Here is a 13,942-nt window from a genome sequence, read left to right as displayed (position 1 = left end):
TGGAATTTTTTTTATATAATGTAAAATGCTGCGCAGTTTTCAGTCCATGTAAACATTTCCTGCTCAGAGCTTTGGTTGGTCTGTGCAGCTGTGAAAAAAAAAATTAGAGGGAACAAGAAAGTTAACCATTTATTTACAGGACACAACAGACACTAAACATTCTGTAAACCCTTCAAGTTACACCCAGTTACAAATACCAAAGAGTATGCTCGGGCTCTCTCGCACTGCAGCACACCTCCACTGTTTCTACGGCACCGGTTGTGATTCAGTTCATCGGTGAGTCCTCAAAGCAAAAAAGACCAAGTGCTTTCAGCATGCTAGATTTATACTCTGCCAGTGTCATGACATCATCAGTTGGCCCCGTGGCGCCAAACAGCGTCGAGTAGAAGGGCTGCAGTGCTCCTTAAATGGGCCAATCTCTAGTTAGCATGGGAGAACGGCTTTCGATGAACAGGTAAAATTGATACTTTCTGCAACAGTCATCATGTCCAACATAATCAGAGGAAGAAGGGAAGAGAAAGAGCTGAAGATGAGGTGAGTGACAGGTAAAAGGAGTGGAGCAGGGGAGCAAAGAAGAAGGAGTCAAACACGTGTGGATTGTTAGGTGAAGGAATTGAGGGGAAGTGTTCAATTCACTTTGGTGAAAAGGGGAAGTGCCTCAGTATTGTCCCTCCAAATACTCTATCATATACAATTCCCAATGTGTCAAGTGCTATAGGACAGGTGTTGCACTCATAAGTGTGCACAAAGACCTTTCCTCCGCTCACTCCACCACTGCTTGAAAAGGGAGGGTGCAGTGAGATGTTTGTTGAGATAGAATTGTGTTTGGAAAATTAGGGAAGATTAGAGATTGAGGAGGGAGGTCGCGAGAATGTGGTCATTACCTCTGTGCAAACTGCTGGAAGAAATCTGCGAACCAGGCGTCTCCTGTGGAGACAGAGGAATAGTTAATATTTCAGGTTAAGATGGAGCTTCTCAGCCCAAAATGTCAACCATCCGTCTGCCTCCACCGATGCTGCCTGACTTACTGAGTTGCTGCACATCCCAGTGCCTGCAGTCTCTCTTGTCTCCATAACTTCCATGGTTGCATTGTTACAGCACCATCTGGAGATGCAGTCAGGGAGGCATTTCTCTCTCCTGCTGTGGAGAGCATGGGCTTCAGGGACATCATTACAAAGAGTGGACCAGGCTGACCAAGAGGAAGGAGTGGTAGGCAGATGAAAGCAGAGGTAGACTGAGGTGGTCTGCAGTGGCATTGAAGACAAAGTTGGAGGAAGAGGGTGCAGTTTAGGGCTACAAGTGGTTGTGAATGGATTGGAGACATGATTGGGTTGAGATCTCAAAGTTCTGATGGAGGAAGTGAGGAGTAGGTTTATGATTAGGCTTGGGGCTGTGTGGGTACGAGGAGCGGAAAATGGGGATGTAATTGGGTTTTAACGTGGTAATGGTGTAAGGGTTTTGAACAGAAACAACTGCAGGCTGATGGAAGAGGAAATGTTTTAGAGATTGTCACAACAGTCAATGAACCAGCAAGGCTATCTATCTTGCTATCTAGACTTGGCATGAGCATCGTATGAAGGCCTGATTCTCTGTGAGTTGCCTATTCTGTTAGAGGGCCACAGATGTACTAATAAATAATTAGAACCTTGCATTGTGTGTTACTTGATGTCACTGCATCATTTTCTCTATTTCCAGTCATTGTGAATGATAGTGTGCACACATTTGATAGTGTTTTCCAAACAATATTTACAAAATTATATGAATACACACAATCGACCTAAGCTTGTTTAGTGATCATGTTCCAAATTAAATTCCTTTAAGGGAGAACAAGTTTGCTGCTGCTGTATAGTTCCAGTAACCAAGTTTCAAACCAGATGCTGTTTCTGTGAGGTTTTGTGAGGTTTGCATGTTTTCCCTGTGACCTAGTGCATTTTCTTTGTATCCAACAGCCTCCCACATCTCAAAGACTGGTAGGTCAGTTGTCTACTGTATACAACCCTGAGTGTAGATAGCAGGCAAGAAAATTTGGGGTGGGGAGTCGTATACGTGGTGTGGGGGAAGATGTGTATGGGTATGTGAGAGAGAACTGGTTATAAGGAAATAAATGTGGGAATGTGCTTCGAATCAGCAACGAGTCAATGAACCAAATGGTTTCTTTCCATGGTGCAAGAAAATATGAAATAAATGGGAAGCAAAATTGTGCAGTGCAAAGAAACTTCCTGGATTGATTCAAATAGAAAGTAATGTTTAATGAAGCAGAGATTCCTCTTTCTGTATGCATGGGGAAATCCAGTTCTGAACAAGCTGTGATTGTCTTTAAGAGTTAACTCTTGAGATGCCAGAGTGGGATATACAGCTGAACATGAGCAAGTCTGGTATTACAAACCTTTTCCACGTTGCCAAGTACAGTCCATGTAGCTACAAAACTGCGTATAAGCTAACTTAATAGGCTAGTTTGTCAATCATTCCTTGTGTTTTGAAATGTATTGGAAAATGTTGTGTTCATATAATAAGCTTTTAGATGTTGGCTAGAACAGGAGACAATGCTGCTGCTTAGAATATCATATTTCTTAACATACACTTGGGCTAATCTCGAACTGTGATACTCCTGTGATTGAGAGGCAAATTTTGCACAGTACCTGTTTCCTAAGCCACCTTCTCTATGGTTCAGAGGGTGTGACCAGCCAGTGTTTGTGTTGGGCACCAGGAAACGACTCAACCTTAAAATTGCAAACAAATAAAACAGACTTGAGGATAGCAGCTAAACTGATCAACATTCCTACGGTGTTTTAACACACTTATTTTGAAGAAAACATGGAGAAATATTTGTTTGTCATCTTTTTATTCAAATCATTAACAGGTCAGCTTTTTATACTAAATATTCCACTCTCTTCTAAGTTCACCAATTTGACTTTATAATTATAATATTAGTAGTTCTAAAGTGGCTTATACAGCTTTTGTGTGTCTTTATTAATAATATTACCAACAGCAGAAATAAACAAGTCATATACTATCAGTTAAGAATGAATTTGATAACAGTTGTGTTCACCTTCATCACAGTCATTGACCTTTAAAAACTTACAGAAATGCTAACTATTGTCTTGTGGATTACTACATTCTAATCGTTTACTGAACTAATTCACTCATGAAATAATAGAAAAGATATCATTAAAAGTTAGTAATATTTTATTTTAGTAACAGCTTTCCTCATAAAAAAGGATGTGACTTTTTTGTGTGTTTAATACAAATATTCAACTTTGCCAGAACATTATATTATTTTCAGCAATAAAATGAGACGTGATTGCTGTAGGTGTTTTCTTTCCATGGTAACTGAGACAGTGTCTGCTGTCTCAGACACTGAGAAGGATGAGAGGGACCTATAGAAATGCATACGATTATGAAAGGGATAGATACGATGGTGGCAGGAAAGTTGGTTCCACTGGCAGGTGAGACAAGAACTAGAGGATGTAGCTTTCAGGTTCAGGTGAATAGTTTTAAATTGGAGATGAAGAGAAATCACCTTTCCCAGTGAGTAGGGAACCTGTGGAATTCTCTGCTGAGGGAAAAAGTAGACATTAACTCATTAACTATATTTATTCTAAGGCATAGTTAGATAGATTTCTGCATACCAGGGGAATTAAGGGTTAAGGGGAGAAAGGCAGGTGGGTGGAGCTGAATGCACAACTAGAGCAGTCATGATCTTATTCAATGACAGAGCAGATTTAACAGGCCAGATGGCCTGCTCTTGCTCCTTCTTTCATATGCTTAAGTTCAATGTAGACATTTGCAATAACTTTGTATTTCTTTGCGAAAGTTATGAATTAGTTAATAGCTACTTCTGTTGTTGTGATGATGACGGTAAAGGATCAACAAACCACTTAATTATGGTAAATGAGCAACTACACAATAAATGTTCCTGCAGTCTACGATTGAAGAACATATTAATCACTTAATCCATACCAAGGAGCAGAGGTAAAGGGTCGATGAGGGGCACACAGTGCCTATAGTTTGCGTTTATGTGGTTTAATCATGCAGAAGGCCTTGGGGGAGGTGGTTAAACGAAGATGTACTGTCAATAAATTTCTTTTAGTATGGAAGTAAAAGTGAATGGATATAAAGAATAGTTTGTTGGAACATTCAGAAATAGATTGTAGGGTTCTGTTTTGAGATCACTGATATTCAAGTGTCCTTAGATTCTATGCAGATCAGCTGGTGGGGGTATTTTTTAATCTTTCCATGATTGAATGTGAGGGTCCTATTTTCAACCCAGTGCCAAAGGAAGACAAGGTAATGTGTCTTAATGACTACCATCCTGCAGCTCTGGCATCCACCATCAGGAAGAGCTTTCAGTGGCTCGTCATGGCACAAATTAACTCCTGCCTCCCAGACAATTTCGACCCACTGCAATTCATCATTTCCTGAGACAGGTCTACAGCAAACACCATTTCCCTCACTCCATGCACATCCCTGGAGCATCTACAGTATGTCGGAATATTTTTTATTGACTACAGTTCTGCATTCAATACCATAATTCCAAGCAATTCATCGCCAAACTCTGAGACCTCTGAGTCAACACTTCCCTCTGCAACTTGATCCTTGACTTCCTGACCAATAGACCATCAGTAAGGATAGGGAGCAATACCTCCACCACAATTATTCTCTACACTCACTACTGTGTGGCCAGATTCTCCTCTAAATTTATCCACAAGTATGGTGCCATCGTAGTGGACCCTATCTCAAATAATGATAGACAGTGTGGTGAAATGGTGTCATGACAATAACCATCCCTCAATGTCAGTGAAACAAAGAGCTGGTCATTGATTTCAGGAAGTGGTTTAGGATGGGGTGACACTCATGTCCTGTTTCCATCAATGGTGCTAAGGTTGGGAGGGTTGATGTCTTCAAGTTCCTAGGAGTGAGCATCACCATTAGTCTGTCTTGGTCCAACCATGTTGAGGACCAAGACCAAGAAAGCTGACCACCACCTCTACTTCCTTTGGAGGCTAAAGAAATATGACTTGTCCTGTCGATCCTTACCAATTTTTATTGATGCACCATAAAAAAGTATCTAGATGCACCATGGCATGTATGACAACTGTTCTACCTATGACCACAAAAAACTGCAGATCATTGTGGACGCAGTCCATCACATCACAGAAACCAGCCTTTCCTCCATGGGCTCTGTGCTTCTTGCTGCTTCAGTAAAACAGACAGCTTAACCAAAAACCTCACCTACCCTGGGCATTTTCTTTTCTTTCTCCTTCCCATCTGGCAGAAAATACAAAAGCCAAAAAACATGTACCACCAGGCTCAAGACCATCTTCTTTCCAGCTGTTATACAACTATTGAACAATCCCTTTGAACAATAAGATAGACTCTAGACATAACAATTTACCTTGTTAAGGCTTTTTTCTTTATTGTCCACCTACTCTGCACTTTCTCTGTAATGCTGATGTGTTCATTGTGCAATCTGTTATTGTTTTACCTTGTACTACTGTTGTAATGCAATGATCTGTGTGAACAGCATGCAAGACAAGTTGCACTGTACCTCAGTACAAGTGACAATAGTAAACCCTGTCTATTAATGACATCAGGAAGCAAAATCTAAATTAGCAGATGATGATAGATTTGGAATAATTCTGCAGACCACTGGAAGCGACAAGGACATGTAGATAGACTGTGGAATGGGAAAATGGTGACAAATATAAATCCCTGTTAGTTACTGTAAGAGTTAATTAAAATATATATTTTGAATGAGCAAGACAAAATTATGAAAACTTAAGTATTGAAATTAATTAAAATTAAAAATAAAAGTATCAATGGAACACAAAGTTTATTGTATAAAAGCTGGATAAAAATATGAGTTTATATAAAGTTTCATTGTGGCCATTTGACTAAAAACTAACTTTCCAATTGGAGAGAACAAGTAGACCATTCAGCCTAAGTCACATAAGCAGTGTTGTTAATTCAACTTTAATAGAAAGGAGTAAAAAATTATATGCTCATATGTGTACCTGCTTTGAAACTTGTATATCTCTTTCATTTATGCAGGTACACACAATGCACCAACTATCTCGGGTGTGAACCCACTGAATCTGGAGATACGGGAAGATACACCAGTGCATCGTCTGCTCACCACTATCACTGCCACCATGGCGACAGGAGATAACTTGGTTGGTGGTCCAGTTATCATTAATGCTGATCCAGCTGAACATCCATTTGACATAATTCCAAATGCAACAAATCAATGGGATGTAAGTTTCACAGCAATTTGTTTGCAAACTTACTTTTTAAAAAAATTGCTAAATGTTTTTCATTTTTAGCTTCATTACCAAAAATGCCTTAGGCAATCTCTTAAACTGCTTGTATTGTTTTTATTAACAGAATAATAAATTAACATTTAAAAACATTACCTGAAGAGCTAATTGTGTTATGAAATTTCCAACATACATTAAAATATCATGTATGTGCATTATTAGGCTGGGGATTAAAGAGTGGAGTGACATTTGCGATCTTCTAGTCTTCCAGAACCATTTCAGAGTCCAGTGATTTTTGAAAGATGACTTCCAATGCCTCGACAATGTGTTCAGTTACCTCTTTCAGAAGCCTGGCATGTAGTCCATCTAGTCCATGTGACTTACCGACCTTCAGACTTTTCAGCTTTCCAAGCACCTTCTCCTTAGTAATAACAACTACACTCACTTCTGCCCACTGACACTTTCAAAACTCTGGCATACTGCTAGTGTCTTTCACAGTGAAGACTGACGCAAAATACTTCTGAAGTGTATCCGCCATTTCTTTTGTTCCCTCATTACTACTTCTCTAGTGTAATTTTCCAGCCGTCCGATACTCACTCTCACCTCTCTTTTTTTACTTCTTATATATCTGAACAATCTTCTGGTATCCTCTATACTGTTGGGCTAGCTTACCTTCATATTTCATCTTTTCTCTCCTTATGACTTTTTGATTGTCTTCCATTGATTCTTAAAAGCTTCCCAATCCGCTAGCTTCGTACAATTTTTGCGATATTTTATGCCCTCTCTTTCATGCTTTCATCACTGAAAATAAAATAAAATACCTGGACCCAGAACACATGCTCACATACAACTTAACCGCACTTCATTTTACTTGTGCAGGAGAACTGTGTGACTCCTGTCACAATGCTGTTCTGAGGCCAGAACAGTAAACTGCTATTTTTTATATAGAACCAGCTTTATGAGTTATGAATACCATTTGGTAAATTGCATATGTTTCAATTCCTTACAATAGAGGTCTGAAAAGTTAATGGAATCGACAAGCTGACAACTGATGCTGCTTTGAAGTTAGTAAAACAATTGTCCCTTAGTTGGTGGCTGTGTTTCACATCCTTCTGTTATTCCTACCTTGTCTGTCTCTGACACCCCTGTTGTGTAAGGCTTGAAGACGCACTGCCGCAGTCACACCCACCTGTCTGATCTGTACTAAGCAGATGTGTCTCCGGCGGTCTCACTTGAAAGGTCTTTAACCTTCGCCTTAGTGCGACTCCCATCATGACCCGAAACATTCTCAGTTTATTAATTTCCATACATGCTACCTGATTTGCTGAGTTCCTCCAGCATTTTGTGTGTGTTGCTTTGGGTTTCCAGCATCTGCTGGCCTTCTTGTCTTTCAAATCAAATTTGGCCAGCCCCTCTCTTGTGCTTCTGCTGTTACCTTTATTCAACTGTGATACCAGTATATCCAATCTCTCAAACTGCAGGGTGAATTGTATCATACTATGATTACTGTCTCTGAAGGGTTCCTTTACCTTAAGCTCCATAGTCAAATCTGGTTCATTACACCAGGGGTCCCCAACCTTTTTTTCACCGCGGACCGGTTTAATATTGACAATATTCTTGTGGACCGGCCAACCAGTGGAGAGCGGGTGCTCTTCACAGAGATATGATGTTGGAAATGGAAGCAATGTTTTCAGTGCTTTCGTGGGTATCTCAGGATATTCAGCCTTGACTTTGATCCAGAATGCCGGCAGAGATGTTATGTCAAACATACTTTTCAGCCCACCATCATTTGCAAGCTCGAGGGGTTGATCTTCTTCCTGCGCTGACATGGATGATTCACCAGGGACATTCACAAATGGGTCACTGACCTATTCCTTTACACGTCTTGGGTCATTTGCAGTTGAGAAGTAATGCTCGAATTCTGTCGACAGCGAAGATAGGTGATCGTGCACCAGCTGTGAGAAGGACGGTGCAGCCTCAGTCTCTGCCAAAATCCCAGCTAATTTTGGGAACATATCAAATATGCCCTGTCCACTTGCTGTCCTCACAGATCAATCATAAGCTAATCAAAAGCCATCTTGCAGATATTCCACAAATCCCTTTTCTTGGGATCCAGCACAATCCAGAGTTTTCCAATGTACCTGCACAATGAAATCCCTCATGACTATTGTAACATTGCCATTTTTACATGCCTTTTTTAAATCTCCTGTTATAATTTGTATCCCACATTTTCGCTACTGTTCAGATGCCTGCATATAACTCCCATCAGGGTGTTTTTACCTTTGCAATTTCTTAGCTTCATCCACAAGGGATTCTACATCTCCTGATCCACAGTATGCCACTTCTTTTTAAGGATTTGACTTCATATTTCACCAACAAAGCCACCCCACCTCTCTTGCCTTTCTGCCTGTCCTTTTGATACAATGTGTATCCATGGACGTCTAGCTCCAAGCTGTGATCTTCTTTCAACCATGACCTTCTGATGGCCACAAGGTCATACCTGTGGACTTCTAGCTGCAGTATAAGCTCATCTAACTTATTTTGTATATAACACCTTCAGTCTGATTCACTAACCTTCTTCTCAATTCTGCATATTTCCTGAAGTTACATTTTTACGTATTTCTAAAGTTTCTGTCCTGTTCATTATTCTGGTGACTTCTGGAATGTCTCTGGCAGTCTTCAAGATGAAATGTCTCATCTGAAGGTATGTGTGGTGGCCAGGAATAGATAAATAGATTGAAGACATGGCTAAAAGCTGCTCAGGATGCCAAAAGGTTCAAAATGCACCCCATAGGCTCTGCTACACCTGGGGGAGTAGACGTCATCACCATGACAAAGAGTACATATTGACTTTGCTGGGCCATTCATGGATTCCATGTTTCTGATAGCTGTGGATGCTCATTCGAAGTGGCCAGGGGTCACACCAATGAAGTCAACCACCTCAGCAAAGACTGTCTCACCTTGAGGACTATCTTCACCAGAAATGGCTTACCTGAACAAATTGTGAGTGTCAATGGACCACAAATCACATCAGTAGAATTCCGACTGTTCATGAAGAAAAATGGCATCAGACATTTCAAGTCAGCTCCTCACCACTCAGCAATGAATGGGTTAGCTGAAAGGTTTATCCAAACCTTTAAGAAGTCAATTAAAGTGATGGACAAGGAGGATATTTCTCTATAGCATAAGGTGGACAAATTCCTTTCTGTGTATTGGAACTCTGTTCATGCAACAATAAATCAAACACCTGTAATGCTGTTCATGAGCATGAATCTGAGATCTTGAATAGACCTCCTGAAACCAGACCTATGGAGGGAAGTGCAGAATAAACACTTCAGCCAGTTACCAAGTGAAGCAGCAAGGAGCTTTGAAGTTGGGCAGGAAATCCTAGTACATGATTACCAAGAAGACAGTGGACACCCGGCAGGATAGCTACAAGAACTGGACCACTGCTGTTCATAGTGGACATTGGAGATCAGACATGGAGACATCATGTGGACCAGGTACTGGAGGCTGAAACAAAGAGCACGCCTGAGTCAACTGCATCTAATAAGACGGACACATTACAGTCACCGGACTTACCTCTCAGTGATGATCAGGTCACTGACAGCAACATGACACCGGCAGCCGAGAATGTTTTCTTAGATAAGTCTCCTACCAGACCTGATGTCACTCCACAGGTCCAGAGGTGTTATCCTGAACGAAACAGAGCACCACCCGAAAGACTGAAGTTAGTGAAGTTAGTTATGGACCGTTATTGTGAAAGCATATTTATTTGGAATATGGTTTATGAAAGGGAAATTGAATGTTTTGTACATATACAGTTTTATGTTGCATTATTCTAAAGGGGGAGGAAGTGTAATGTATGGACCTATTTCTTTTAGAGCAATGACCCCCCCCACCAGCACTATGTATTGATCTGTTGTCTACGCATGCGCATTGTTTTCTCTCTCTCTCTCACTGCAATGTGAATACACTGGTTAAAGCCATCTCCCGTGTGCATGCTCTTATAGATAGATAGATATACTTTATTGATCCCGAGGGAAATTGGGTTTCGTTACAGCCACACCAACCAAGAATAGAGCATAAATATAGCAATACAAAAACCACAAACAATCAAACAACAAAATGCAAACTATGCCAGATGGAAAATAAGTCCAGGATCAGTCTATTGGCTCAGGGTGTCTGACTCTCCATGGGAGGAGCTGCAAGTTTGATGGCTACAGGCAGGAGCAACTTCCCGTGCCACTCAGTGTTGTATCTTGGTGGAAGATGGCCGAAGTCCAACAGTAAAAAGTTCAATATCCGGTCTACAAACACATTCCTCGATTGTAATATGACCCGGATTGCACCATCTGTTGTTAACTGGAACAGTAAGCACCCAACTCCTTTACGCTTACCGCTCCCGGTGCACTTCCGGTCAGCCCAAACGTTCTGGAAGCTGTCCATGGAAAAGTTTTGATCGGGTATGTCCTCGTGCAGCCCCGTTCCAGTGAAACACATAACATTGCACTCCCAAAATGTTCTCTGACGCCTGGCTAGCGCCGTGAACTCGTCCATTTTATTACCCACCAAACTCCTCTTCTCCATAAGTCTCTGTTGTCTCGACCCTGTCCTCTTTCCTCGAATTTGTGATCCCCCTCTGCATCCTCTGTGTGTTTTCCTCCAGATTTCAGCAGGGGTGTCCGCCGCTCTGCTCACTAAACCAGCTAGCATAAGCGCAAGCAGCTGGTCCCTGGAATAAACAATGCGACCATGCTTCTGTCCCGCTAATGAGACGTGTCGGAATGTAACTATTTCCAGCGCTAAAAACCCAAATAAAACTCTCTCCACCAGCATGTTAGAGAGGGTGCAGCTTTGATATTGATAGGCAGTTGCAGAGACACAACAATTACCTTTTTGGTTCTGCTTTTTATTTCAGTCATTAGCTGCTCAAATTCCCTCAGCAGTGACTTTTTTTGTTGTTCTTCCTGTGTCGTTGGTCCACACATGGACTACGACAACTGGATCTTACCCCTTCCACTCCAAGTTCCTCTGGGGGCTAGGTGGAGTGTCCCAAATCTGGGCATCAGTAGGCAAAGACAATTCTCAATCATTGCAACAGAGAATTGTGTCTATTTCCCTGACCATACCACCTCCAATTGAACTGCACTTTTCTTCCCTTCTCTCTCTTGAATGGCTTTCTTAACCATGGTGCTATGGTCCAGTTGCTCATCTTTATAGCCCCCACCCCCAACTGCCCAGGAAGTAAGAACCTTAGACCTGTTGGTCAAGCTCAAGGGCTGAGACTTTTCCAGGACTACCTCTCGGATCTCCCGAACTGCCTCACTCATAGTCACGCCCTCTTGTCCCTGACCTCAGACTGAATTTGAAGTAGTTAATGTAATCAGCGTGACTAGCTCTTGAAACACAGCTTCCAGGTAACTCTCTCCCTCCCTGATGCATTAGAAGCTCAGATTTCAACTCATCAACTTTAAGCCCGAGCTCCTCCAGCAGCCAACACTTGCTGCGGATGTGGTCGCCAGCAGCCGCAATGGGGTCCACCAGCTCCCACATGAATGATTGAACCGAAACTCAAACGATTATTGAGAGGAAGTAACTTTGTATAACACCAACACCTAAAATAGAGTCATGAAGTCGTATAGCATGGAAACAGATTCTTCAGCATGACTCATCCATGCTGACCAAAATACTTATATATGCCATGGGGAGGATGTGACTGAAATATAGGTCAAATTCCTACATTTCGTCCCTATGCCTCAATTTATTTCTTGTCCAGGTAGCTATCCAAATGTTTTTGAAACATTATGGTTATATCCAACCCTACCCCCTCCTCCTGTTCCATATATAGAGATACGCTGTGTGGAAAAACTTGCTCTCAGATCTCCTGTATTTCCACCCTCAACTTAAACACATGCACTCTAGTTCTAAACTCTCCCTGAAAAAAAAAGATTGTGACTGGCTACCATATCTATATGCCTAAAAGGAGAACAATGGAATATAACATAATCTTACCTAAAATTTTCATCAATATATTTGAATGCAGTTTTTATATGCTTAATTTTACTTAATACTGTGTTTTTGCTTTTTGTAACAGCTAGTGACAACAAGCAGCCCTGAGCTTGATTTTGAACGCACTCCACGTTTCACACTTCAACTGCTCGTGAAAGACCAGAAGGGTAGTTCAGCTTCCCAAACCATCGTAATCAAGATTCTTGATGTAAATGAGCCGCCTGTCTTTCTGGGAACTTTGGGTAACCAAGGTATGTATTTACTTCCGGCAGATCATTCCAGACTAAAAAGGTACCTAGTATGTATTAAAAAATACACGTGTCTGGAAGTCATTGCTCTTTGTGAGTACCATAAATTAAGTACTTTCTCATTAGCAAATGCACATTACAAATAGCTAAAATACACTGTAGTAAACTAGGGACAGTCCAGGTAATACTTGATACATATTAAGGATCTGAGCCTGATCCAATGAAATAGATTATTTAACAGGGTTGTATTTATAGGATAAATACCTCTAGTCTGATCATCTGAGATGGGTTGAGATCTATACAAAAAAAACATCCAGTTGTAGTCTGGCGTACTGACCTCTACCTTGCCAAGGCACAGCGACAACTCGCAGATACCTCCTCTTATTTACCCCTCGCTGGTGACCCCAGTAAGGAGCACCAGGCCATTGTCTCCCACACCATCACTGACTTTATCTGCTCAGGGAATCTCCCATCCACTGCTACCAACCTTATAGTTCCCACACCTCGCACTTCCCGTTTCTACCTCCTACCCAAGATCCACAAACCTGCCTGTCCTGGCAGACCTATTGTCTCAGCTTGCTCCTGCCCCACCGAACTCATTTCTGCATACCTCGACACTGTTTTATCACTCCTTGTTCAATCCCTTCCTACCTATGTTCGTGACACTTCTCACGCTCTTAAACTTTTCGATGATTTTAAGTTCCCTGGCCCCCTCCGCTTTATTTTCACATGGATGTCCAGTCTCTATATACTTCCATCCCCCATCAGGAAGGTCTCAAAGCTCTCCGCTACTTTTTGGATTCCAGACCTAATCAGTTCCCCCTACCACCACTCTGCTCCGTCTAGCAGAATTAGTCCTTACTCTTAATAGTTTCTCCTTTGGCTCCTCCCACTTCCTCCAAATTAGAGGTGTAACTATGGGCACCCGTATGGGTCCTAGCTATGCCTGTCTTTTTGTTGGCTTTGTGGAACAATCTATGTTCCAAACCTATTCTGGTATCTGTCCCCCACTTTTCCTTCGCTACTTCGACGACTGCATTGGTGCTGCTTCCTGCACGCATGCTGAGCTCGTTGACTTCATTAACTTTGCCTGCAACTTTCACCCTGCCCTCAAGTTTACCTGGTCCATTTCTGACACCTCCCTCCCCTTTCTAGATCTTTCTGTCTCTATCTCTGGAGACAGCCTATCTACTGATGTCTACTATAAGCCTACTGACTCTCACAGCTGTCTGGATTATTCCGCTTCTCACCCTGTCTCTTGCAAAAATGCCGTCCCCTTCTCGCAATTCCTCCGTCTCCGCCGCATCTGCTCTCAGGATGAGGCTTTTCATTCCAGGATGAGGGAGATGTCCTCCTTTTTTAAAGAAAGGGACTTCCCTTCCTCCACCATCAACGCTGCTCTCAAACGCATCTCCCCCATCTCAT

The 13,942-nt window shown here is 41.8% G+C and overlaps 1 protein-coding gene across 1 annotated transcript in view; it reads left to right on the top strand.

The window, feature by feature from the left end:
- The window catches only part of LOC140211309 (cadherin-related family member 3-like), a 99,991-nt gene that overhangs the window by 9,877 nt on the left and 76,172 nt on the right, over window positions 1-13,942 (top strand). The window contains exons 3-4 of the mRNA XM_072281019.1: window positions 6,052-6,254; window positions 12,355-12,520. Coding sequence (XP_072137120.1) covers window positions 6,052-6,254; window positions 12,355-12,520 — 369 coding nt within the window. The remainder of the gene's footprint in view (window positions 1-6,051; window positions 6,255-12,354; window positions 12,521-13,942) is intronic.

The sequence above is a fragment of the Mobula birostris genome, chromosome 16 (assembly GCF_030028105.1).
Source record: "Mobula birostris isolate sMobBir1 chromosome 16, sMobBir1.hap1, whole genome shotgun sequence".
Classification (NCBI taxonomy): Eukaryota; Metazoa; Chordata; class Chondrichthyes; order Myliobatiformes; family Myliobatidae; genus Mobula; species Mobula birostris.
Note: the sequence above shows the minus strand (reverse complement) of the source record. Positions and strands in the feature narration are given on the sequence as shown.